Consider the following 27,696-nt stretch of genomic DNA (forward strand, 5'->3'; position numbering starts at 1 on the left):
GGAGGTTCCTTCTTTTCCTACAAATCCCATAATTCCATTTTCCTCCCTCCCACACATCAGCCACCCCACCCATTGAAACATAAATGAGCTGCATCCATTCAAAAGACCTGTGGTTTTCAATCAGGGTGCCTACAGCTGTTGCATTAGTTGCAGATTGATCTCTCTCTCCCACCAAATGATCGCTCCACCCATTGAAGCAGACTGGCTCCCGGTCATCAGCTGACTAGTGATGTCAGGTCTCGGCCGCATTGCAACCTGGGAAAAATCTTGAGACAACAGTCATTTTGTAAGCTGTTAAACATAAATGTTGGGGTGAAAATCACAGATGAATTGTGAGAAAACCGTCACACACAGGTACAGACACTATATTATGAACTACACTAACTTTACAGCCCCTGTAGCATAGTCAAATAAAAAAAAATCCTGGAATGCCCCTTTAATATATGGGGGGCTTTAATGGCTGTGGGGGTATAGTGCATTGTGCCTGTGATGACGGGAGGTGGATAGTTTATGGGGGATCTATAATGGCTGGGGATTTTATAGTTTCTAGGTCTCCACTTTGGACCTGCAGCTGTTGTAAAACTACACATTTGGGCATGCTGGAAGCTGTAGTTTTGCCATAGCTGGAGGTCCACAGTTTAGTGACCACTGGGAGTTGATGGAAGAGGAAGGCTCTGATCCCATCCTTCTTATGTATAACGCCCAAGTCTTTTACATAAGTGCACGAATAGTGATTTCTTTGTATATCGATAAGTGTCCGTTAGGCTTTGTTCACATGGAATTCTGCATGAAAATTCTGCATGGATTTATTGCCAATTCACTTCAATGGAATTCCTCCAATGAAGATTCTGCTTTGTGAATGGGACAACGGAATCCCATTGAAGTGTATTGGCTGTAAATTCTATGCAGAATTCCATTCAGAAATTGTGGCGCGTGAACCTAGCCTTACAGTCCTGATGATAGTGTATAGGAAGATGCAATGCTTTATGTAAAAAGTGTTTTAGTATTCTTTTAGCTTGTTTAAAAAATAAATAAATAAATCAAGATTTGAATTGAGGCATTGATGTTTGAAAAACAATATTTAAAAAAAAAAAATTTACGTAGTGATTTTAGACCGTGTCGTCCAGCCCTACTCTTAGTCCACCCTGTTGCAATGAATTAGAAGAAAACATCTACTGAAGTTTTTGTTCTATTAAGTATTTTCTTAGTCTACAGCAGTATTTCCCAACCAGGGTGCCTCCAGCTGTTGCAAAACTACAACTCCCAGCATGCCCGGACAGCCGTTGGCTGTCCGGGCATGCTGGGAGTTGTAGTTTTGCAACAGCTGGAAGCACCCTGGTTAGGAAACACTGGTCTACAGTGAATATAAAGGCTTTCATCGTTTCACGTTTTTTCAATACAGTCTATCAGGTTTTTGATAAAAAAAAAAAAATTATAATAATAAATGATTCCTCAAAACCTGACTAAACTGTATCAAAACGTGTGTACAAAGTTTTATCTGTATACGGTTTGAAAAATGATGTCCGGTTGCATCCATTTAAGAAAAAAAAAACGTATACGTTTTGAACTTTTCACTCCATTATGAATAAAGTTTCACTTGTTTGATTGAAATTCCAAGAAAAAAACCTGTGCAAAGTCAAAAAACATGTGGTTAAAAACTGGATGGAACCGTAAGCACATATGGTTCTGTACGGTTCCCATTGACTCGCATGTTAAAAAAATAAACGTATACGGGTCAATACGTTTTTTCACCTGGACCAAACACCGTGGTAGGCCACGGTTTTCGGTCCAGAAAAAAAAATGTAAAAAAACGCGTGGTGTGAAAAACGGAGACAACCGTATGCAATATGGTGCATACGGTTTTGAATGGAAAGTCTATGGCCACGGTTTGCTGTACGGTTGCATACGTTAAAATAAAATAAATAAATAATAAAAAAAAACGTATCCAAAAACTTTATAGAAAATCGTGGTGTGAGCCCACCCTTAGGCTGGGTTCACACCGTGTTTTTGCAATACAGTTCCCGTATATGTTTTCAATGTGAAAACCGTATTGAAAACCGTATTGAAAACCTTATACATTGACTCTCCATTGAAAACCGTATGCCAAAAGATGCATCAGGTTGTGTCCGTTTTGCATCCTGTACGGTTTTGTCAGTTTTTTTCCTGTACCCAAAACCGTAGCCTACCAAGGTTTTTTTGTCCGGGTGAAAAACAGGATGGAAACCACATATGTTTTTTGTTTTTTTTTTACCATGTGAGTCTATGAGAACTGTATGTGCGTACGATTCCATCCGGTTTCCACCATACAGTTTTTGACACCGAAATTTTTTTTTTTTATTTTTCTCTTGGAATTTCAATCAAACAAGTGCAACTTTATTCCTAATGGAGTGAAACGTTAAAAACCTATGGACATCAGTTTTTCAAACCATATACGGGTTAAAGTTTGTTCACACGTTTTGATAAAGTTTAGTCCGGTTTGAAGGAATCTGTTTTTTTTTTTTTAATCAAAAACCTGATACAGGAACTGTATTGCTAAAACGTGGTGTGAACCCAGCATTAAATGAATAAATGTGATGACATACAGGCTGTAATGTCCTTTGTTAACCCACATTCCATGTCCCGTGCCCTCGCAGGCCTGGCAGACTGGTAGCTCAGATTAACTGGGCACAAATCCTTCATGTGCAGATGTTGGGGCTGCTGGATTTGTAGGCAGATAAGGAAAATAAGCAATATTTCTGGACTCCATACAGCAAGCACAATAGTCAGCAGCATCCTTTGAGGTGATATGAACATGTACTTTTGGGGGGTATGGGGGAACAGAGATGAGAACATTTACAGCAATTTTAGGACCTGGAGCTGGTGGAATAGGTGCAGTAGAAAGCTACTTTATGATTACATCTGAAACAACACATGGGGGGGGGGGGGGGGGGTTACCATGAGAACTTTGCTTAAAGGGGTATTCTGTCCCTAGACATCTTATCCCTTATCCAAAGGATAGGGGATAAGATGTCTGATCGAGGGGGTCCCACGATCTCACGGACCCCCGCAATCTCTGTGCAGTACCTGACATTCGCTTAGAATGCTTTGGAGTGGGCAGCGGGGGTCTTGAAGTTATTGCCACGCCCCCTCCCATAGGCTAGCATTGAGGGGGGGTGGCAGTGGCGTCACGACCCCCGCCGCCTGGTCCAAGCGTTCGGAAAAAAATGTTCCGAATGCTGGGGCTGCGGAGTACCCCTTTAACCAATCATCAGATTTTACCCTATATAATGCTTGGCAAAGCGTTATATAGGGCAAAATCTATAACCTCATCATCTCCGGGGGACGCTTCTGTCTGTGGAAGTTATAAACTAGTCACGGCCGTAAGTAGTTCCCTGGGCGGGGAGCTCCACTTACCTACTCCCATTACTTCGGCCGGCAGCAACGCCCCCTCCGCTTGATTGATGGGCGGCGTCATCGCTCATTTCAATCTGTTCATATCTTCTCATCCCTGGGGGCAGGAGCGTCCCCCGGGGATGGTGAGGATAAAGATTTTACCCTATAAAACGCTTTGCCAAGCATCATATAGGGTATAATCTGATGATTGGCTGTGTGCATATGTATGGTGTCATGTGTATATATGATGTCTGTATGGTGTCCGTGTGATGTAATGTATGATGTGGGGGGGGGGGGGTGGTGTATGTATGTAATCTATGATATAGGGGCAGTGGCCCGGTGTATGTATATGTGTATGATATGTGTATATGTGTATGCATTTATGTTTTTTACAGGGGCGGACTGACGAGTGCTGTCGCCAGTTGTGCTATCTAATTTTATTTATTTTCAGTGGCTTCTGGCCACCCTCACTAAACTGCACCCCCAGAATCCCACCCCCCTTCATACTCACCCGCCGACCAAGAGCCCCACGGATGCACGCAAACACGCCCGAACCAAAACTACAACGTCCAGCATGTTGCACCATAACCTAAACTGTAGAACTATAAAGTGTAACATGCTGGGAGTTGTAGTTTTGGTTCGGGTCAGCTTCAGAGCCATAGGCTGTATCAGGGCATGCTGGGTATTGTAGTTACTAACTGCAATTCCCAGTATTCCTTGACACAGCCTATGGCTCTGCAGCTGACACAGACCAAAACTACAACTCCCAGCATGTTACACAATAACCTTACTGTCCTACTATACAGTGCAACCTGCTGCAACACCCACAGAACCATAGGCTGTATCAGGGCATGCTGGGAGTTGTAGTTATCTAGTAAGTAAATGCAACTTCCAGCATTTTCTGACACATAATTAGAGTAAATAAAATGCACCATATAAACTGGAGAAGCAGAACTCAAAAAGAAGCAAAACAAGAACACCCCTGTCTATTACCTTCCTTGCTCCTTTGTCACTGCCGGTATAATGGAGTTCTGCTGCCCGCTGTTGGGGCTTCTGGGTCCAGAGATGTGATATCACACGCCTGCTCAGCAAATCGGCAGCTTTGGCAGGACATTGGCGCAGCCGCTGATTGGATGAGCATTCGTGTGATGTGTCCCCAGCAGGCAGCAGAACTCCGTTATACCGGCAGCAGCACGGAGATGAGGAAAGAGACAGTTTTGTGAGTTTTTTTTACTTTTTTGCCCCCTTTTGTGCCGGACTACCCCTTCAAACCCAGGACGCCAGAATTGCAAGACAACAGTGCTCTCCCCTGAGATACATGTTGCAGCATTTCGGGTCCTTGCTTACAGGTGAATTTTTAACCTTTTTTGCAGCAAAACCGAAAATCTTTATTTTGACCATGGTTTGTACTGAACAAGTAAATTGGGGAAGGTTTCTCTTGTGTAACACTATTATCTCTCCTGTATTGTTTCATCTGCTCAGGTTCAGCATTAACGCTTTTATTTGCTTCGCAGTCACAATTTTCCTTTCATTTGATGAAGTAGCATTTACCCCCAAAACAACCCTTGTACCTGCAGCCATGGCAACCACTGCGAGATGCCACTCCGCTGTCATGGAGACCCCCCTTTTCTGTCCAAAGGACGCAACTCAAGGGCCATTAATTGGAAGAAGAGCCCTTTTTAACAAGCAGCCGCGTACCCTTATTTGGCCAAAACAAGGCCAGGTTAACCCTCCGGCTCCTGCCACCCTGGTTACCATTGGCATAAGTGACTTACGCCTATAGCCGTGTATTCTTGCTTTATGTTTATGTAGCGTTTCGTTGATTTATGCCGAGAAGGTTAAGGTGTACACAAGCTTTGTTATACTATTTTCTGACGGGGACCAACGTAAAATACATTATGCAACACATTTATTTTATATGAAGATGATGTGTAGCATGATATAGAGCGCTCTGCTGCCGGTTTTGCATCACTGCTGTATGCTTTACTAGGTGTGGTATGTTTCCCGAGCTTCTGCCGAGCCTTTGTGAGTGACACAGAACTCCTTGTCCGTTGTGCTCAAGACATTGATATAATGATTTCTCGGATTTGCAGGCATTGATTGGGCAGGGGAAACATTGGGGGAAGTTTACAAATATTGTCTAATACTTATCCAGTGTAAACTTAGACTAGACAGTCCAAATATGTTTCGGATTTATCACAGTTGCTGAAACGGTTTGATAGATTTGGCTCATCTTTTGATTCTTTAGTCTAAGATTAGACCACGTATTAGTTTGTTTGGTTTATGCCAAAATTCGAATGCACCCTGAAGGTAGTTTGAACCCTTTATGTATAATCCTTTTGTAGGTAGCCAACTCCGCTCTAGGTAGCTTGCCCCCTGTAGGTTGGACTTTCAGAAGGTAGCTTGCCCTCTGAAGGTAGGGAGGAATCACATGATGACATCATTCAATGTGTTTGTCCCATAGAAAAGGGTGCTACCGGCCTCTTGGGGCTGCAAGCAGCGCCACATGCCGGAAGCCCTCAAGACTTTAAAGGGGTATTCCAGTCAAAAACTTTTTTTTTATACATCAACTGGCTCCGGAAAGTTAAACAGATTTGTAAATTACTTCTATTAAAAAATCTTAATCCTTCCAATAGTTATTAGCTTCTGAAGTTGAGTTGCTGTTTTCTGTCTAACTGCTTTCTGATGACTCGCGTCCCGGAAGCTGTGTAGTTCCTATGGGGATATTCTCCCATCATGCACAGTTCCCGGGATGTGACATCATCATTGAGCAGTTAGACAGAAAACTTCAGAAGCTAATAACTATTGGAAGGATTAAGATTTTTTAATAGAAGTAATTTACAAATCTGTTTAACTTTCTGGAGCCAGTTGAGATATATATATATATATATATATATAAGGTTTTTGCCTGGAATACCCCTTTAAATCATAGGATGCGTTAGGACATCCGCTGCATTAAAAACCATACAAACATAACCATTGAAATTTTGCTTTTCTTTCTCGTGTTTGTGGTGTTTTAAAGTTGTGTCCCGTTTGTTTTCTGTATGTTTATGTAGCGGCTGTAATAGTATACATTATTATATAAACTTTTGAATCAGATTTTTGTAAATACCTTTAATGATAACCAGTATTTTCAGTGGGCCCTTTATTGTTTACCCCAGTAATTTTTGTCCCGTAACCTCTGAGTTTATTTTGGACGTCACGATTTAGTTTCAAGCACTTTATTTTTGCGTGAACGTACAGTGGTGCACAGTACAGGACACAGCTTCATACTTGTTTCTTTAGAGATTTTGCATTTCACTAAATTGATGTCTTATACGGCTTTGCAACGTATATAGATTTCCTTTTTAATGTCAATTTTACGATCTATGTATTTTTCATAATTTTTTTTGTTTACTTATTTGTGTCTTATTCTCTTCCAGTTTCCAGAATGCGGATTCTATGGGATGTACGACAAGATCCTTTTATTCCGCCATGACCCAAATTCGGAAAATATTCTGCAGCTAGTTAAATCTGAGGCAGACATTCAAGAAGGGGACCTCATTGAAGTGGTGCTTTCAGGTATTGTCCTTCCTCTTGCCTGATCTACAGGTTTTTTGTGTCTACAGCAGTATGTCCCAACGAGGGTGCCTCCAGCTGTTGCAAAACTACAACCCCTAGCATGCCCAGACAGCCAACGGCTGTCTGGGCATGCTGGGGGTTGTAGTTTTGCAACAGCTGGAAGCAGACTGGTTAGTATTTTCACAAGATCAGTAATATGTTAGCAATGCAGAAATGGGATTTCCAACGTCGTACACATTTATGGTGAAGTTGTAGTTAAAGCGTACCTGTCATAGCGCAAAAAAAAAAAGAAAAAAAGTGATATGTTACTCAGGACCCAATCCGGATCATGTGCATATAATTTTTATGTGTCTCGGACCTATATATCCAGAGATATAAGCATTTATCTGCTGGTGAGTTACTTTTTCATTGTGCAGGCTGGAGGGGGCGTGTCAGTCTGTCTCCCTCACAGGAGCAAGCCTGGGCAGTCAGCCAATCAGTACTCTCTACTCTGTAACCCTTTCCTCTCTGGCTTTATGCCGTGTCATGTGTGAGAGGAAGATACTTGGAGCTTGCCTGCAGTAATCAGAAGACATTATGGTGAATTCATAACAGGATAAAATGTATAAATATAAGAATAGATCTATATAAAATTAGTGCAAGGATTTTTTTTTAGATAAAAGTACAGCAGTTTTATGAATACATGTTCTATCTGTTTTATCTTCTCCTAGTAAAGCTGGATGCTAATCAGCATAGCTGTCTCTGTGTGTGTCATTCATCTTTCACAGACTCCTGAATGTCTGATCAACTTCTTTGTCATTCAGGAGTCCGAGAAAGCTTTGACTATTTCAGCATGCTGGGAGTTGTAGTTTAGTAACAACTGAAGCTGCAATGTTTGTAAATAACTGTGTTAGAGCAGTGTTGCCTCCAGCTGTTGTAAAACTACAGCTCCCAGCATGTCCACACATCCTTTATCTGTAGTTTTGCATACACTCAATAGAAATCTCCTATACTGAATACCGGTATGCTTTACGGCCAGTATCCAGTATGCTGTAAAATCTAGACTAGTCTGTCTGGCTAAAAGACAGGCGACCCCTAGTGGTGGCTATTTTGAGCTTGAATTTCAGGTGAAAATGTAATTATTTTTTAACAGGTGTATATTGTGAAATGTCATATTATGAGTCCTGCAATACAGTGGTCCCTCAACATATGATGGTAATTCGTTCCAAACGAGCAACCGTTTGTCGAATCCATCGTATGTTGAGGGATTCGTGCAATGTAAAGTATAGGAAGCTATACTCGCCTGTCCCCGCCGCTCCGGACCGCGTCCCGCCACCCCCGATGGTGACCCCGGGCCTCCGCTGGGCTCTCCTGGTCTTCTCCGGTCCTCTGCTGGGCTCTCCTGGTCTTCTCCGGTCCTCTGCTTGGCTCTCTTGGTCTTTTCCGGTCCTCCGCTGTCTTCTGCAAGGCCTTGCTGGGCCTGTGTAGCAACGTCATTACGCCGCTGCATACGCCGTTCCTATTGGATGACGGGACGGCGTGCGCAGCTTCGTATTGACGTCACCGGAGAGGGCCGAGAAGACACCGGAGGACCAGCGCTGGACCCGAAGGGCACCCCGGAGCATCGTGTAGGGGTAAGTAATACTTACCGCACCACACGGGGAACATTAAGCTGCTATCCGGCAGCAGTTTAAGCATTTTGCGCTGCCGGATAGTACTTAATGCGATGGCCCCGACATAAAAAAGCATTGTATGTCGATGCTGACATCGACATGCGATGGCCTCTGAGAGGCCATCGTATGTCGATTTGATCATATGTCGAGGCCATCGTAGGTCGGGGGGGGGGGGCACTGTATATGAAAAGTTTTAACAATGACAGTGCCTCTTTAAAGGAAATCTGTCACCAGTGTCACCTGCACTAACCCCGCTTGTAGCATGGGCGAAGCTTAGTGACGTCACAGCTGCGGTTCTCTAGCAGCGGGACCCAGCAGAGAACAGCAGTGGTGATGTCACTAAGCTCCGCCCATGCCCCAAACCGGGCCCGGAGCTGAAAATACCGGAGAGGATTACCGAAGAATGACTGCACGGAATGGGACAAGTTAAGTACCTTTGTCATCAGTGTCACCTGCACTAACCTGTCTGTTCCGACAGGTTAGTGCAGGTGACACTGGTGACAGATTTCCTCTAACATTAATGCATGTGTTTGCTCAGTACTTGGTTATTGATATTCACTCTAGAGATATTCACAACATTTGCTTTCCAAGGTTCTTAGATGGATCACAGCATATATTGTGGTGTGTGGAAATTGTGTCATTCCGTTACATTGCCAGAGGGCAGAGAAAGGGAGGGGAAAAACAAACAAGCTAATACTTCATCCCTCCTGTCACCACTGGTCCACCTCTTTGCCACTCCTATGTGCCTGGTGATGTCCCTAAAGGGGTACTCCACTGGCCAGCGTTTGTTTCCGAACACTGTTTTCACGTTGCGATGGTCGGCCAGGCCCCTCATGACATCACAGCCACGCCCCCTCAATGTAAGTCTATGGGAGGGGCGTGATGGCCGTCACACCCCTCCCATAGAATTGCATTGAGGGGCGTGGCTGTGATGTCATGAGGGGCGTGGCCAACTCCCGCAGCGCGAAAACAGTGTTCGGAACGAACGCTGGCCATCGGAGTACCCCTTTAAGGACATCACCAGGCACATAGGATTGGCCAAGCGGTGGACCAGTGGTGACAGGAAGGATGAAGTATAAGCTTTTTCCCGCAGCGCGAAAACATCGCAGTTCGCAACATTTACTTTCGAACGCTGGCCGGAAAAGTACCCCTTTAATTCTCTGCATGCAACCGCTGCAGCTGGCATCAGCATTCACTCATAAGAGGGCATGATCAACCAGGCTTTTGAGTCGCGCCCAAAAAAAAAAAAAAATGCAGTCTAAGAAAGGGACGGGCTGTCGGATACGTCGGCACCACATTCTCCTGGCTCATCGACATATACCAAAAAATTTGTGGTGTATAAATTATAAATCCAGCCTGACAAAGACCCATCCATAAAATCTTAAAACTGCAAACTTGTCAGATATAAATGAAGAGACAAATGGATATTCAAGTCTTCAAAAGGAGAACTGTCATGCTGAAAAACTTATCAAAAGGATAGGGGATAAGTTTAGGATTGTGGAGGAGTGGGGGGGGGGGGGGGGCAATCACTGGGACCCCCTTATGATCTTCTGTACGGGACGCCGGCTCTCCCTGGGAACAGGGCGTGTCGACTCCTGCATGAAGCGGTGGCTGACATGCCCCCCTCTATGTATCTCTATGGGAGAGCCAGGGATACAGCCTTTGGCTATCACCAGCTCTCCCATAGAGATACATGGAGGGGGTGTGTCGCATTGTGCGGGGGTCAGCACGCCCGGTCGGACCCACCAACACCCTCCCGTAGACATAGACCCAGAGTACACCATTTGTCTAACCTTGTACCTATCCGCTTTCTTCTAGCCTCCGATATATGCAGTGAAGACGCTGAACAGGTCTAGTTTTAATGCTAGTATACAAATCTAGTCTCTGCAAACATGAACTCTATTCCAGATATTTGTGATATATTTAGATCTCCAAAACATTTTCCATAGAAGCCAAGAAATGAGACTGTGGAGATTCTTTGTTTTTTCCTAGTAATTTCTTACAGGTGTTCCTCGCATGTATCTCTTATTTTCCATGACACAATAATTTGATCACATCAAGTGCTGGGAACTTTTAAAGCAACAGTCTCACAAAATGGTTCACAAACAATGTGTATAGTTAGTCAATTAAAAAGATACTGGCCCTCATTTACTATTGCAAACCCGACATTTTATGTCGGGTCGTGCGCCATTTTCGGGCGCATTGCGCCTGAAATTCTGTCTGCGCCTGAAATTGCGCCTGAAATAAAAAAAAACAACTCTCTCTCCATTTTGCTAAGAAAACCCGAAAAAGGGGCGTGACCGTCGGGGAAAGGGGGCGTGGTCACAGAAAAGGGGCGTGTTCCCGACATTTTCACAAAATCCCAACATATTTACTAAAGTTTCCACAGAAAATGTGGTGGATTTCAGCTGAGGAAAACCCAACAGATCAGAGCATGTGTAAAAAAAGCAAAGTGTAGGGCAAGTCGAAACTGTAGGGAAACCTTAGTAAATACCGTGGAAAATAAATTGTAGGGAATTAAAAGCCACAAAGAAACCTACACAACACTCCTGGTAAATCAGGGCCACTATATGTAAAAATGATTGGTAATCTTAAACAAGAAATATAGTTGCCCTCTGCAGCAGTTTCCTCTTGTGTACAGTTCTGTACGGTTCCCATTGACTCCCATGTTAAAAAAAAAACAAAAATAAAACTATACGGTTTTTCACCCGGACCAAAAACCGTTGTAGGCCACGGTTTTCTGTCCGGAAAAAAAAAGTAAAAAATCGTATGGTTTGAAGAACTTAGACAACCGTATACATTAAGGTGCATACAGTTTTAAATGGGAAGTCTATGGGCATGGTTTTCTGTACGGATGCATACGTTGTTGTTTTTTTTTTGTTTTTTTTTTATGAAACAGCATGCCGAAACCGTATATCAAAATCGTGGTGTGAACCCACCCTGACTTGTAGATCATAGAATACAGAGTAGTGTGCAATGTCAAGCAGCTGCTTCTAATGCCGCAGGATATTGTCATGTATCAAGAGGCCTGGACCACTTTATAAAGTAGTGGTTCGGCCTCACCTAGAATATGCTGTTCAGTTTTGTGCACCGGTTTCTAAAACTGATATTCTGGAGCTGGAAAGGGTGCAGAGACGTGCAAATAAAATAATAAGGGGCATGGAACAACTTTGCTATGACGAAAGACTAAAAGAATTACATTTGGTTAGTCTTGAGATGAGACGTTTTAAGGGGGGAAATTATCAACTTATTTAAGTATATGGATAGCCCATACAAAAAATATGGGAAACATTTTTTCCACGTTAAACCCCCTAAAACACGAGGTTTAGTCTCAAGGGGAGACAAACCTTCTTTACCATAAAAACAGTAAATTTATGGAACAGTCTACCTCAGGAACTGGTCACAGCAGGAACAGTTGGAAGCTTCAAAACAGAGTTAGGTACATTCCTATAACAAAATAACATTAATGCATATGTAGAACTATGGAATCACACCCCCTCCCCATCATTCACCCATTCTCCTCTCCTTTATCTACTTATACCACTTCCCTTTACCTTCTTAGATTAAGATTACTTATTCCCTGTGGAAAGTGAGCAAATTTTAGGATCGGTAACCTTTTAAATCCCATTGTGTGTTTGTTTGTGTAGCTGAAATTGCAGTGAATCAGCTGCATAATCTGCATACATAAGAGGACTGGATCCTTACTGAACCCATATGAGGTTGACAAGCTCATGGATTTGGATAATCTGTTGAACATGCTTGATTTAAAGGGGTACTCTGCTGCCCCAGCATTTGGAACATTTTGTTCTGAACGCTTGGAGCGGGCGGCGTGGGTTGTCACAGCCATGCCCCCTCAATGCAAGTCTATGGGAGGGGGCGTGGCGGACGCCACGCCCCCTCCCATAGACTTGCATTGAGGGGGCGTGGCCGTGACGACCCACGCCGGCCGCACTTGGCCTTCTAAAAGAACGCCGGGTGCTGCACAGAGATCGTGGGGGTCCCAGCTGCGGGACCCCCGCAATCGGACATCTTTTCCCCTCCTTTGGATAGGAAATAAGATGTCTAGGAGCGGAGTATCCCTTTAAAGACTCTTCAGAGGTCTTTTCCTGGCTGCCAGGATACAGGCTGTTTTTGTTAGGTGCATGAAGCTCTCCTTATTTAGTTTCTATGGTTTTTTTTCTCAGTGTCCTATCCAGTCATAGATGCCAGGACGACCTGGGGAAGTTCTCATTGCAGTGTGTTTAGGGCACCTAATGAGAAGAACTAGCCCCCTGGACACCTGCTGTAACTATGGCTGGGTATTTAAGTTGTTTACCCTGTATAGGGCAGGCCATTGTTCCGCAACGTGCTGCAAAACTACAACTCTCAGCCTGCCCGCACTGCGGAAGGTAAACAGCTGGGAAACCACAGATTTGTTAATATAAGGGTAAATCATCAATAAAAAAAGGAAGTCCAAGAAAATCCCTTTTAACATTTTTCTCTGTCATATAAGTTGCATAACTAAGACACCAGGTATCACTCCCCTCCACGATGTATAGGACGGTCAGCTCATAACTGCTGATAGACTCCCTGTAAGCATGTGGATGTTATATAACATGAATTGTGTTTAAAGTGTTTTTAGTGATAATGACACATACAGTACTGCCCTGTTTGACAGGCTATTCGGCTTTACATAGCTATGACATGATCACTTTGAGTCAATTAGAAGAAATATACTTGTGAGATATGGGAATCCCAAGATTTATGAAAAAAAGGTTAAAACATTTTACCAGGGCCCTTATGTCCAAGAATGAATATCGTCCTTTAGGTGCCTAGATTTTGAAGACACGGCTACAATCGTCTCAGAAAACCCTGTACCTCGTATGAAGCTTTGACGTTCTGTACATAAATTAAGTGAAAGTGCCTTTGGCTATGTGCAAAGATTGGGGTCAGAACGTCGTCCGGCTGGTTGACATTGTGAGGTGACTGATTACAGCAGAGGCGGCTGAGCGGAGTGTAATGACTGGTGCGAAGGTTTGTGCCTACAGCCCATAAAACCAAAGAATTTCACTGCTATCCAAGGGCACAGTCTCTTCTGCATTTTAATGGTGTGTTTATATAGAACTGTATGCTTAACCACCCTCATCCACTGAGGAGTTGCTGTATTTCTATGTTGCTGTTGTTTTCTTAAATGGGCACTCTCATTAAAACTATTTTTTGCTATTGCACTCCTTATGAAAAATAAAAATCTTTCTATTGTACTTTGTTTTTTAAAAAAAAAGGAAGTTTTCTATGTTTTATTTGTGTTTAAAACAGCTGCCACTAGGTGTCTCCCTACTTGTCCAGAGCATTCCCCCTATCTTTTGCACAGACTTTGGACTCCTGCTGGCCTGGTAGAAGTCCAAAATCAGGAAATGCAGTCTGAAGTACTAAGGGGTGTGTGTGTGCAGCCTTATCCAATCATAGCTCATCTCACACTGCTCTGGGCTGTGTGTAGCAGAGTGAGGGAGGAAGTTCTCCCCTGAATGGCTTCAGATGATGTCACGCCTGCTGGGTAACGCCCCTTCCCAGTCTGTGAATCTGAAAATACAAATCGATATCAAGGTAGAGAACTAAAAAATAAAAATAAAGGCAGGGGGTGGTTTATCATTATGGGGGCAGTGAACTGGGAAGGTTATAAAATGTAACAAGATCATGACAGGTACTCTTTAAGTTTATTCTACAACTACTAGACTGTCTACTCTGGTGGTTTCTAACTGGCAATTCTACAAAGTATTCCCTGTGCCATGGTTAGGGCTGAAACGGCTAATCGGTAAAATGTATCACTTTAATATTGTTGTCGGCAAATTTTCATTATTGATCTGTTTGCATGCCCGCCGCAATTACAGTATGGGCATATGACATACGCTGCTGGGAGGGTCGCAGCTAACAGCCATCACAGAGCAATTTCGCTTTCAGCGATTAACCATTTAGATGCCACTGTCATTGTTGACTGAAGCATCTGAATGGCTGTTACAAGTGGCAGTGTTGGCGCAGTGGCCAAAATCTGCTGTCACCAACGCAATCACAGGCATCAGATCTATTTCTATGGCAGCCCAAGGCTTTTGCTTGGCCAACGTAGCTGCCGTGACACTTCTAATTGAATGATTGCTCATACAAGAGACCTTAAAAACTGTAGTAAAAAAGAAAATATAAATAAACCCCTCCCATAATTAAAAATCAACCCACCTTAAAAAACAGAAACACAGTCGATATCACTGCATGAATAATTGTCTGAACTATTCAAATATAACATTGATCCTGCACGATGAATAAACAATAAGAAACCCCAGAACAAATTAAATTAAATTGACATCCCCGAAATCAAAAAGTCCAATCTAAGCCAAAGTGGCCCTGATAAAAAAAAAAAAAAGTACAGATCACGCCATAATTTTTTTTTGTTTTATCTTTTTAATCAACAAAAACTATTGGCCATCTAATCGATTACTAAAATAATGGTTAGTTGCAGCCCTATATATCAGTTATCTGAATCACTACCTTCTGATTTAGGAGAGATCTTACATGCATTTTGTGATCCACATTGCTACCTTACTGGGGCCTATGGCAGAGACACTGCGATATTTGTTTATTTTTATTGGTTTCTATGGGAAACTGCACCACTCTTCCTTTTCACAGGGTTTGATAAATCTATCCCATAGTGTTACTAACCAGCCTTATCTAGGCCTCCAGCTATATCAAAGAGCTTGTCATTAAATTGCTAGCCCCTTGATGAGAGTGACTCTGTACATACTGCCCCATTCTACACAGCAAAGCTGGTAACTGTCATCCTACTATGTAGCCAGTGTGAGACGGTATAATGTGTATAGGAGTCTCACAACTGTCCTCTGTTGACATATGTTGAAGGAACTGTCTAAGATTAGACCTGTTGGATTTGATCATATTTACTCCTTTTGTCCTGCAGTGAGATAATCCCCTGGCAGAAGTTTCTGGAAGCAGCACATCTCCTTGAAATAAACATTACTGGCTGACTGAGCCAAGGCTACTTTTCTAAATATGCCATAATGCAGTGTGTAAGTCAGGATTGGTGCAATCATTTACAAAGTTTGTAAAACTTTCACCTAACTTGTCACTGGTGTTTACGCTAGACTAAGAAACATATAATTGCCACTTATATATGTGACATTACAGTCTGCACTATTAGGGTCCTGTCACAAATTGCTGATTTACAGTGCTAAAAATGTAACCTTAGATGGGGAAAAAAAGTAATTTTTTAAAAATCTGCTGTTGCAGATTTAGTTTAAAGCGTAAAAAATAATGCTTCTATATGTTACTCACTAGGTCATGCAGATTCTTCACTTGTTGTTTTACCTTTTATGTGTCTAGCTTCTGTATTTGGCTCACAAATCCCTCTACTCGGCTGCCCACTCATTCTGATGTCCTCTTCTCAAAAGGGGCATGTCTGAGGTAAGCACTGAGCCCGCCCTCACTATGCATTCATTTCTTCCTCCCTGAGTCTGCTGTGCAGTGCTGGGTCTCTTCATCCAATCACTGCAGGCTGCTCTGTAACCCCCTCCTCTCTGTTTTCAATCTGTAGTCTGATAGGACAGGAGTGAGCACAGAGGAGTACTAGTCCCACCCTGACCTTCTGGGCTTTGTCCCAGATTGTGCTTCATCTGGGACAAAGATGATGCTGCAGCTGGACAGGATTACGTTCTGAATGGTATGGGGACCCCTAGTGGTCTTCTTTTAAAAAAAAAAAAAAAAATAAGCCATGATTTCTAATTCACTTAAAAAAAAAAAAAAAAAAGCTTAATGTTCTGCCAAGATGTACAACATATAAAAAGGTTTTGGTTCTGACAGTGCCCACGGAATTTCTGCACCAAGTCCTCAACAATAACATTTTGTGACCGACTTGTTGCAGGTTTTGACTTTCCTTTTTATGTCAGTGGGGAAAATCCGCAACAAATGTACAATGTATTTGTAGCATAACTATTACACATTTAAAATTTGCGCTGCGTTTCCCTGTGTATTAAGGACATTTTTTTTTTCCCCAATAGTTTAAAAAAAAAATATATTTTTAAATTTATCTAGTTGACATCACTGGATTTGTCCAGAGTAGGTGCAAATGCCCATAACAAACCTATCCTGCTCTGGACAGTTCCTAAAATGGACAGAGGTATCAGCAGAGAGCACTGTGGTCAGACAGAAAGGAAATTCAAAAAGAGAATAATTTCCTTTGTAGCATACAGCAGCTGTTAAGTACAGGAAGGATTAAGATTTTTACATTTTAATTTTTAATTTACAAATCTGTTTAACTTTCTGGCATCAGTTGATTTAAAAAAAAAATTAAAAAAAAAAAAAAAAGCTTACCAGTTTAGTACCCCTTTAAGGTAATACAGTGTTTCCCAACATGGTGCCTCCAGATGTTGCAAAGCTACAACTCCCAGCATGCCTGGACAGCCTTTGGCTGTCCAGGCATGCTGGGAGTTGTAGTTTTGCAACACCTGGAGGCACCCTGGTTGGGAAACACTGAGGTAATGCCACTGGCTAGTTTCCAGAGGGCAAATAAAGTGGTTGAAGATGTGACTTAAATGTATGATTTGGCTCACACACACCTTAATCCTTAACCCCTTAAGGACATAGCCCATTTTGGCCTTAAGGACAAAATGTTTTAGTTTTTTCTTTTTTGCTTTCTAACTTTATTTTTCCATCCACAGACCCATATGAGGACTTGTTTTTTTCCGTGAACAACTCTACTTTGTAATGACTCCTTTTTATTTTACCATAAAATGAACGGCGCAACCGAAAAAAAAAAAGATGATTATTTTGTTAGGGGCTTGAAAAGAAAAACGCAATTTTGCTACTTTTTTTTTTTTTGGAAGGTTTTGGTTTTTATGTATCTTTTATTGTACTCCTAAAAAAAAAAAAAAAAAAAAAAAAAAAAAAAAAATAATAATAATAACTTTTTGCCATGGGCGATCAGCTCTGCTATTTAAAGTGCTCCACTGCGGCAGATGCCATGATCTGTAGGGATCTGTATTGTCTGTAACAGACTTATACTTCAACATTGAGGTTTCCCAACCAGGGTGCCTCCAGATGGTGCAAAACTACAACTCCCAGCATGCCCGGACAGCCAATGGCTGTCCGGGCATGCTGGGAGTTGTAGTTTTGTAACAGCTGGAGGCACCCCGGCTGGTAAACAATGGACTATGCCATGCATTCCATATTGGACAAAACAAGGAAAGGGTTACTTTTAAGAATTTTCTCACTTACTAATTCGATTCCTAGGGGTCTTGCTATTGCTGTGGGGCAGTAACTGCACAGTACGTGTAATCTCTTTTTGGGGTCTCAATAGTTGGATTCCCATTGACATAACATTCAATAACCTATCTTGTGCATTGGTGGTAGATATTGATGAAAGAAAACCCTTTTTAATTTTTCTTTAATATGGGGCGTCCTCTCATGCTATTATTACCATTCTTTGCAGAACCGGTCATTTCATACCGTATCGAGGATTTCAGTCAAATAATATAGATTGCCCCAAGTCTTACATAACTTGCTCAATATCTGTTATATAGGCTGCTGTGTTTTCACCCTGAGGTTGTGGGATTCATTAGCTCAGTGGATACTTTCCCCCCCCCCAATGACCTCTGAAAGGAAAGCAATATACATATGGAATAAAATGTATTGGGAATTAGATATATGGACTGTAACGGGGGACATGCTATACAGACCCTGTGTGCAGGACATGCACCTCAGTTACAATGTTACTGCATCTCTGTGTGATGAAACCGTAAGAAAAAAATACTAGGTGAATTAAAGGGGTATGCCAGGGAAAAAAAATATGTTTATACATCAACTGGCTCCAGAAAGTTAAACAGATTTGTAAATTACTTCTATTAAAAAAAAATCTTAATCCTTCCTATAATTACCAGCTGCTGAAGTTCAGTTGTTCTTTTATGTCTGACAACAGTGCTCTCTGCTGACAACTCTGTCTGTTTTGGGAACTGTACAATGCAGGAATATGGTTGCACTACTGTGGTAGATGTATACAACAACATTGGTTATCCCTCAACACTGATGTTAAAATTGAGACATTCGCCAGTGTATCCTTATGTGAAGGACACACCAGAGCCCGCACACCAACGCCAAGGTTTCTCAAAATGGTGCGGGACCTAACGCTAATCCTACCTGTGCGTGATAAGCAAAACAGGGGCCAGTGGGCAATTACGGCAGCATTCGGTCGACTCACAACCTCCTCCCAGATACCCTCCAGCGTGACTGAGCACACTTAGTGGCAGGAGGGAGGCAAGTTGCAAGCCCCACCTGAGTTGGCTAATATAGGTGCATGGCCTCACAGGTGCTACCCTAATGCTGCCTGGAAGATATTCAAGGCGCATTAACTATGGAGTTTACACACCTCCAAGTATAAAGTTTGAACAGACAACAAAAAACATGGTCTCAAATGGCTGGAGGTGCTCAACCCCAAATGCGGTTGTGCATTTATACTGGGGGAGCAGATCCTGCCCTTGTAGTCCGTTGCTAAGGGCGATCCCCAGCATAAAAAATGCATACAGTGGAGGATGCCTGCAGCGGACTACTAGTGCCACAATAGAATCCTACTCCAGGTAAACGGTGTGGATGTGTAACAATTAGAACAATACAATACAGGAATATGGGTGCACTACTGTGGTAGATGTATACAATGACATTGGCTATCCCTCAACACTGATGTTAAAATTGAGACATGGCCAGCATATCCTTATATGAAGGACATACCAGAGCCCGCACACCAACGCCAAGGTTTCTTGGGAACTGCACAGACTAGAAGAGGTTTGCTATGGGGATTTGCTTCTACTCTGGACAGTTCCCAAGACAGGTGTCATCAGAGGGGTCAGTCTTGGGTCTTGTCCTATTTAATATAGTCATTAATGACCTTGTAGAGGCGTTGAATAGTAAAGTAGGAATCTTTGCAGATGATACTAAACTCTGTAAAGCGGTAAACACTATAGAGGACAGAGCACTGTTACAAATGGATCTGGATAGGTTGGAGGTTTGGGCTGAGAAGGGCAGATGAGGTTAAACACTGATAAATGTAAGGTAATGCATATAGGGAAGAAAAATCCGGACTGGGATTATGTATTAAATGGGAGAACACTTGCGACGACTGACATGGAAAAGGACTTGGGAGTCTTAGTTAATAGTAAATTTAGCTGTAGTGACCAGTGTCAGGCAGCTGCTGCCAAGGCAAATAAAATCATGGGGGGCATCAATAGGGGCATAGATGCCCACGACAAGGAAATAATTCTACCGCTGTACAAATCACTAGTCAGACCACACATAGAATACTGTGTACACTACAGCTCAGACCACACATGGAATACTGTGTACAGTACTGGTCAGACCACACATAGAATACTGTGTACAGTACTGGGCACCAGTGTACAAGAAAGATATAGTGGAGCTGGAGAGGGTTCAAAGACTGGCAACCAGAGTAATACGGGGAATGGAAGGACTACAGTACCCAGAAAGATTATCAGAATTAGGGTTATTTAGTTCAGAAAAAATAAATAGGGTTTACCTAATAACTATGTATAAATATATCAGGGGACAGTACAGAGATCTCTCCCATGATCTATTTATACCCAGGACTGTATCTATAACAAGGGGGCATCCTCTACGTCTAGAGGAAAGAAGGTTTCTACACCAGCACAGATGGGGATTCTTTACTGTAAGAGCAGTGAGACTGTGGAATTCTCTTCTGGAGGTGGTGGTCATGGTTAACTCTGTAAAAGAATTTAAAGGGGTACTCCGCCCCTAGACATCTTATCCCCTATCCAAAGTATAGAGGATAAGATGTCACATCGCCGCGGTGGGGACCCCGGGGATCCCCGCTGCGGCACCCCGCTATAATTACTGCACAGAGCAAGTTCGCTCTGTGCGTAATGACGGGCGATACAGGGGACGGAGCAGTGTGACGTCATGGCTCCACCCCTCGCAACGCCCCCTCCCATAGACTTGTATTGAGGGGGGCGGGCCATGACGTAACGATGCTCTGGCCCCTGTATTGCCCGTCATTACGCGCAGAGCGAACTCACTCTGTGCAGTAATGATAGCGCGGTGCCGCAGCGGCAATTCCGGGGGTCCCCAGCAGCGGGACCGCGGCGAACTGACATCTTATCCCCTATACTTTGGATAGGGGATAAGATGTCTAGGGGCGGAGTACGCCTTTAAAAGGGGTCTGGATGCATTTTTTGGAGTAATAACATTACAGGTTATGTATACTAGATCTATAGGGGCAGAACGTTTATTCTGATGCCATATTTGGAGTCGGGAAGGAATTTTTACCTCTAGTATGAGGGTTTTGTGCCTTCCTCTGGATCAACTGAGTAGGGACTCATTAGGGTTATAGGTTGAACTTAATGGACTCTGGTCTTTTTTTCAACCTTATGAACTATGTTACTTTGTTACTAGAGAGCACTTAGACAGAAAATAACTCAACTTCAGCCGCTCATAAATACTGAAATGATTAAGATTTTTTAATAGAAGTGATTTACAAATCTGTTTAACTTTCTGGTATTTGCCTGGATAACCCTATTAAGCTCTATCTGTATACTGCTTCTGCTATCTCTTCCGGGATCAAGATACATACCCTGAGTCTGTGTTCACACATTGCCTGTTTGTTTTTTGTTTGCCGTTTTTCTCCGAAAATAATGGGGAACAGGAGATATTTTACCACAATTGTGCAAATCACGGAAAAATTTGTCATTTGTCCTGTGATTCTTGGAAATTGCATCTAAAAGCCAAATTGCAGTAAAAACCTCTGAAAAATGCAGAAGACTTTACTTCACTTGTGATTATAGGTCACATCACATGGCAATATTGATCTTAAATAAAAAATTGAAAAGCACAAAAGAAAAATACGCTCTGAATAAGGGGACTTACACATCAATTTTGTCTCTGTTTCGCTCTTTCACTTACAGTTCATTTAATTTTGCTCTATGCAAAAATGTAGTCAACCATGCTCTTGTGTACTCCCCCTAAAATTATATATGGTAGATAGATAGATAAATGTCTGAACTGACCTCATCCTACTAATAAGTCTTATTAGCTCACCTGGGTGATCCTCCAGCACCAGCAGTCTGATAACATGACCAGGTGCAGTGATCAAACCCCTCACCCTTAAGTCATCTCAGTAAAGAATTTGCATCTAGTATGGAGCCTAGCATGTGGCCACATCAGCTAAAACAGGTTAACACAAGGCATACACAAGAACCTCTACAATAGATCTATAGGGGGAAAGGAAAAAAAATCTTGAAGTGAATAATAATATTGAATTAATGAGAAGGAGTCTGCATCTTTTATATGTTGTCTTGTGGCTTTTGTGGTTGCTTCCTATGTCTGGGGCATGGTCTACAAATGGTCAAGCCACATAAAACTGTGATTTTCAATGGTTTCCTGTTCTTCGGCAGCCATCAGCCACCTATGTGTGATGACATTTTCACACCACAGCGATCAATGGTATAAATGTACGTCCTGCAGAATCTGCATAACATTGTATATGGTGACAGGAGTGCATGGTAATAAAGGACACCAGGCAGGACCAGGCTGATCCCCATAGAGTTTGGCTTCTGATTTGTTAGGAATGTTTCCACACAAACATAAAAAGTATAAGGCAGTGTTTTCCAACCAGGGTGCCCCCAGCTGTTGCAAAACTACAACTCCCAGAATGCCCGGACAGCCGAAGGCTGTCCGGGCATTCTGGGAGTTGTAGTTTTGCAACAGCTGGGGGCACCCTGGTTGGAAAAAACTGCCTTTATACTTTTATACATGCTGGGAGTTGTGGTTTTGCAATAGCTGGAGGCCCCCTGGTTGGGAAACACTGGTATAAGGCCATGTTCAAATTTTCGCTGCAGACACTTCGCAGCTAAAACTCCACACTCCGTGTTCTGCAAAAATATGTCATGTCATATATTTTTGCGTAATTCGGCTGTGGAAGCCCATTGAAGTCTATGGTTTTTTTTTTTTTTTTCCTGCAAAATGCGAAATTTGTGCAGATTCCACTCAAACTTTTTAACTTAAAGGGGGTACTCCACTGGAATATATATATATATATATATATATATATATATATATATATATATATATATATATATATATAATATTATTATTATTATTTTTTTTAATCAACTGGTTTCAGAAAGTTAAACAGATCTGTAAATTACTTCTATTAAGAAATCTTAATCCTTCCAGTACTTATCAGCTGCTGTTATGATCCACAGGAAGTTCTCTTCTTTTTGCATTTCCTTTCTGTCTGACTACAGTGCTCTCTGCTGACACCGCTGTCCATTTTGGGAGCTGTCCAGATTAAGAGCAAATCCCCATAGAAAATCTCTCCTGCTCTGGACAGTTCCTGACTTGGGCAGAGGTGTCAGCAGAGAGCACTGTGACCAGACAGAAAGGAAATTCAAAAAGAAAAGAACTTCCTGTGGATCATAGCAGCAGCTGATAAGTACTGGAAGGATTAAGATTTCTTAATAGAAGTAATTTACAAATCTGCTTTAACTTTCTGGCGCCAGTTGTTTTAAATATATATATATATATATATATATATATATATATATATATATATATATATATATAATATATATATATATATATATATATATATATATATATATATATATATATAATTAATAATAATAATAATAATAATATATGTGTGTGTGTTTTCTAGTGGAATACCACTTTAAGCTTTAAATAAAAACCACCTTATAAGGTGTAATGGGAAATTCCGCAAGATGGTAAATTCCTTCCAAATTAATGTGGCCGCGGATTTCAAGCATCTATGCAGAATTTTTACAGTGTGAACATAGCCTAAGGTGTTTTTTTTTATTCATTTATTTATTTATTTTTTTACACAGATTTGCCCTGTACTGTATGTTGAAGTTTTACATTGGGAGGCTTTCCTAATATATACCCAAGATTTGGTTAGGCTGCTTGCAGAATTCCTCGAACTATTAAGATATTACATTATTTCTCCCGTACAGTGAAGAGTAAATACAAAATACTAGCAAAGTCCAAAAATAGCTGATTTTTTTGTCACATCCCTAAAACTAATAAAGTAAAAAGTGAAACAAGTCACATATCCGCAAAGGGGAATTAATAAAAAGTACAGATCACTGCACAAAAATATGAACCCTTATACAGCTGGGTATACGGCAAAATAAAAAAGTTATAGGGGTCAGAAGACAATTTTAATCAAGCATATTTTTCTAAAAAAAAAAAAAAAATAATATATATATAAATATATATATATATATATATAATTATTTTTATATAGACACACACACACATATATATATATATATATTTCATTTTTTATTAATTTTTTAAATGAGTAAAATAATAGAAAAGCTATGTAAATATGATGTAATTATTGGTATAAATTTTAGTTGAATTGGTCCACAGAATAAAGATAACATGTCAGTTTTACCATAAAGTGCACTTTAATAAAAACAACCCCACAAATTGTCTTCTTTTTTCTTCTTTTTTTCTTTTAATCCCCCCCCCCCCCCCCCCCCTAAAAAAAATGAGTTATATCCCTTAAAAGGCGAGGAGGAAAAAACAAGAAAAAAAATTTTGCTGTGTTCTTAAGGACAAAAAAACCTGCTGTGTCCTTATAGGGTTAAATCTCTGTGATGTGTATCTCTTCCTTGTGTCTCCTCTTTGAACACCAGATTACACCTGAATGTGAAAAGAAGCAAGGCCTAGGCCAGCCAGACAACTATCACTCTAGTGTTAATGGGGTTGTGTACATTTCGTCATATGTCCTGTGTATCCTGTCTAGCCCTAGTTCAAACAAATGGCGGCCTTTCCTGCATTTAATGAAATGTTGTTTTTTGTCGTTTTGTTTTTAATGTCCTAAGCGAGATGCCGACATATGTGCACAAACTGGCATAGGCCCTATTAACTTTCCAACAGCCTGAATGTAGTCAGCTAGTGACTAAGTTCTGTTCATTTCTTGCGTCTATATCTCAGTGTTTACCAAACCATGGTGCTTCCAGCTATTGCAAGACTACAACTCCCAGCATGCCTGGACAACTGAAATTTGTCCTTTAACAATTGCACATTGAGCATTAGGTGGCCTTTTTCAGGGACAGCTCCTCTCTAAGGGTACGTTCAGACAAAAGGATTTTCCGCGCATATTTTGCTGCGGATCCGTCGCTGAATGACCTCTGTATTCTGCCTTTACATGTGCCTGCTCGGAGTGGCAATGCGCTGCTACGAGCAGACACATAGCGATGTGCAAGTCGCCGCGCGCATGCGCAGTATACTCGCACATCACGGCAGCTCTCGGCCTAGCTCATTTAGCAGGGGGAGGGGCTGCAATGTGTGGGAGTACACCGCGCATGTGCGGCGACTTGCACTTCACTTCAGTGTGTCTGCATGTAGCGGCGCATTGCCGCTCCAAGCAGGCACATGTAAAGGCAGCATACAGAGGTCCTTCAGCGGCGGATAAAATAAACTGGAAATCCGCTCATCGGAACTTACCCTTAGAGTGCGTTCACACTGAGGAATAGGAGAGGAATCCTCGCATAAAATTTCTGTCGAGGTATTAAAAGTTTTTTTCGCACGAAATTTGCACAGAATTAACGCGGAATCCTGTGCAAATTTTCCGTCTGGAATATAGGAGGAAACAGTTATTATTATTAATTTTTTTTTTTGCTTTACTACAACCACCAATTGGAATTTCCCTTTTTATTTATAGTTTTTTTTTTTCGTGCGGAATTTCCGCGCAAATTCCGTGCGGAAGCTATTTTAAGCAGAAAAAGTTTTACTATTAACTTCAGTGGACTTCTGCTCGAGTATTCCGCAAGAAGAATGAGCATTCCGTGGCGGAGTTCCGCAAGCGGACTTTACGCAGTGTGAACAGTGCAGAGTTCAAATACATTGAAGTCAATGACAAAGCAGATCTTAATTATTTCTAAGCGGAGAATTGAAGAGGAATTACTCGAGTAAATTACTCTTGAACGCACCCTAATGATCACCAGATGAGCTGTATTATCATGCATAAGTCATTTGCTTGCAGCTATGTCTTCACACGTGCCTCCAGCTGTTGCAAAACTACAACTCCCAGCATGCCCGGACAGCCGTTGGCTGTCCGGGCTTGCTGGGAGTTGTAGTTTTGCAATAGCTGGAGGCACCCTGGTTGGGAAACGCTCTTCTAGAACAATGTTTCCCAACCTTTGGCTCTCCAGCTATTGCAAAACTACAACTCCCAGCATGCCCTGACAGCCTTTGGCAGTTTTTCAACTGAAATACAGTCGCTTGCATGCAGAGTCCACTGAAGGTGCGCTCACCTGGGGGTGATTTTGTAACATATGTAGACTTATCTATAAGCATCAAGCAGTATGTTAAAGGGATACTCCAGTGGAAAAAAAAAATTATATCAACTAATGCCAGAAAGTTATTCAGATTTGTAAATTGCTTCTATATAAAAAATCAATCCATCCAGGACTGATCAGCTGCTGTGTAGCTCTTTTCAGTCTGACAACAGTGCTCTCTGCTGACATCTCTGTCCGTATCAGGAACTGTCGAGAGGAGTAGAGGTTTACTGTGGGGGATTTGCTCCTGCTCTGGACAGTTCCTGACACAGACTGAGGTGGCAGCAGAGAGCACTGTGGTCAGACTGGAAAGAACTACACAACTTCCTCTAGAGCATACAACAGCTGATAAGTACTGGAAGGATTAAGATTTTTAAATAGAAGTCATTTACAAATCTGTATAACTTCCTGGCAGCAATTGATTTGAAAACATTTGTTTTCCACCGGAGGAGTACCCCTTTAAGGTAAGAGAAATGTAATTGGACAAAAGAGGAAAACAAGCTACAGAAGACTTTTTTTTCCCACTAAAGGGGATGATGCCAGATACTATTGCAGACTACCAGTCTCCCACTAACTGAAAGGCCATTTTTTTTGGAGATTGTTTTTGCTGTGCAGTGTAAGTGGACAACTCACATCTAGAACGAGCGGTAACACCACAGTGCGTACACGCCAACGTGTTTAAACCACTATCACGTGGTCTTGGTCAGGGCTGCTGGTGGTATTTCCAAAGTTCAATTACCAGCGGGGGAACGGTCCTCAAAAGCTCCACTGCCTAAAGACACACAAAAAAGTGAAAGAAAATGTAGCAGAAATTAAAAACATTGTTACAATTGGTGTGTGTGTGTGTGTGTGTATATATATATATATATATATATATATATATATATAACTCAGAAGAAACTGTAGCACTCCCGGAATAGTGGAAAACGGTGTAGAAGTTTATTCCAACTTAGACATCAAGGCAACGTTTCGGCTGCATTCAAGCAGCCATTTTCAAGCTTGAAACGTTGCCTTGATGGCTAAGTTGGAATAAACTTCTACACCGTTTTCCACTATTCCGGGAGTGCTACAGTTTCTTCTGAGTTATTGATGTTACGAGCTCCGTGACCTGGATCTCATCTGTTTGCACCCACCTCACCATTGCGATAGGAGTGCTGCCTGTTATTTCGCTTTCTATATATATATATATATATATATATATATATATATATATATATATATATATATATCCACATCCACAGGAAAGGGCGGTAACACACAAAGTAGTTATTTCAAATCCACGTTTAGTTTATTTCATCCTCAGCACAATAAACAGGTGCAACGTTTCAACCATCTCACATCGTCTTTCTCAAGCATGATGTCATGCCCCCGCCCCCGTGTGATGTCATGCCCCGCCCCCGTGTGATGTCATGCCCCGCCCCCGTGTGACGTCATGCCCCCGCCCCCGTGTAACGTCACGCTCCGCCCCTCAATGCAAGCCTACAGGAGGGAGCATGATAGCAGTCACACCCCCTCCCATAGGCTTGCATTGAGGGGAGGAGCGTGACGTCACACGGGTTCGGGGGCGTGACGTCACATGCCGTCGGCCCTATGGTCGCCGGTAATCAGACCCGGAGCAAACGCGCTCCGGGGACTGATTACAAACGGGGTGCCGCGTGCAAGATCACGGGCGTCCCCAGTGGCGGGACTCCCGCAATCAGGCATCTTATCCCCTATCCTTTGGATAGGGGATAAGATGTCTAAGC

The 27,696-nt window shown here is 42.1% G+C and overlaps 1 protein-coding gene across 6 annotated transcripts in view; it reads left to right on the forward strand.

Moving 5' to 3' along the window:
- Positions 1 to 27,696, forward strand: part of PRKD1 (protein kinase D1) — a 170,244-nt gene that overhangs the window by 87,372 nt on the left and 55,176 nt on the right. For all 6 annotated transcript variants that reach the window (XM_056547347.1, XM_056547343.1, XM_056547344.1 and 3 more), the window contains one exon: positions 6,795 to 6,933. In XM_056547347.1, coding sequence (XP_056403322.1) covers positions 6,819 to 6,933 — 115 coding nt within the window. In that variant the 5' untranslated portion in view covers positions 6,795 to 6,818. The remainder of the gene's footprint in view (positions 1 to 6,794; positions 6,934 to 27,696) is intronic.

Source organism: Hyla sarda, chromosome 11, assembly GCF_029499605.1.
Source record: "Hyla sarda isolate aHylSar1 chromosome 11, aHylSar1.hap1, whole genome shotgun sequence".
Lineage (NCBI taxonomy): Eukaryota > Metazoa > Chordata > Amphibia > Anura > Hylidae > Hyla > Hyla sarda.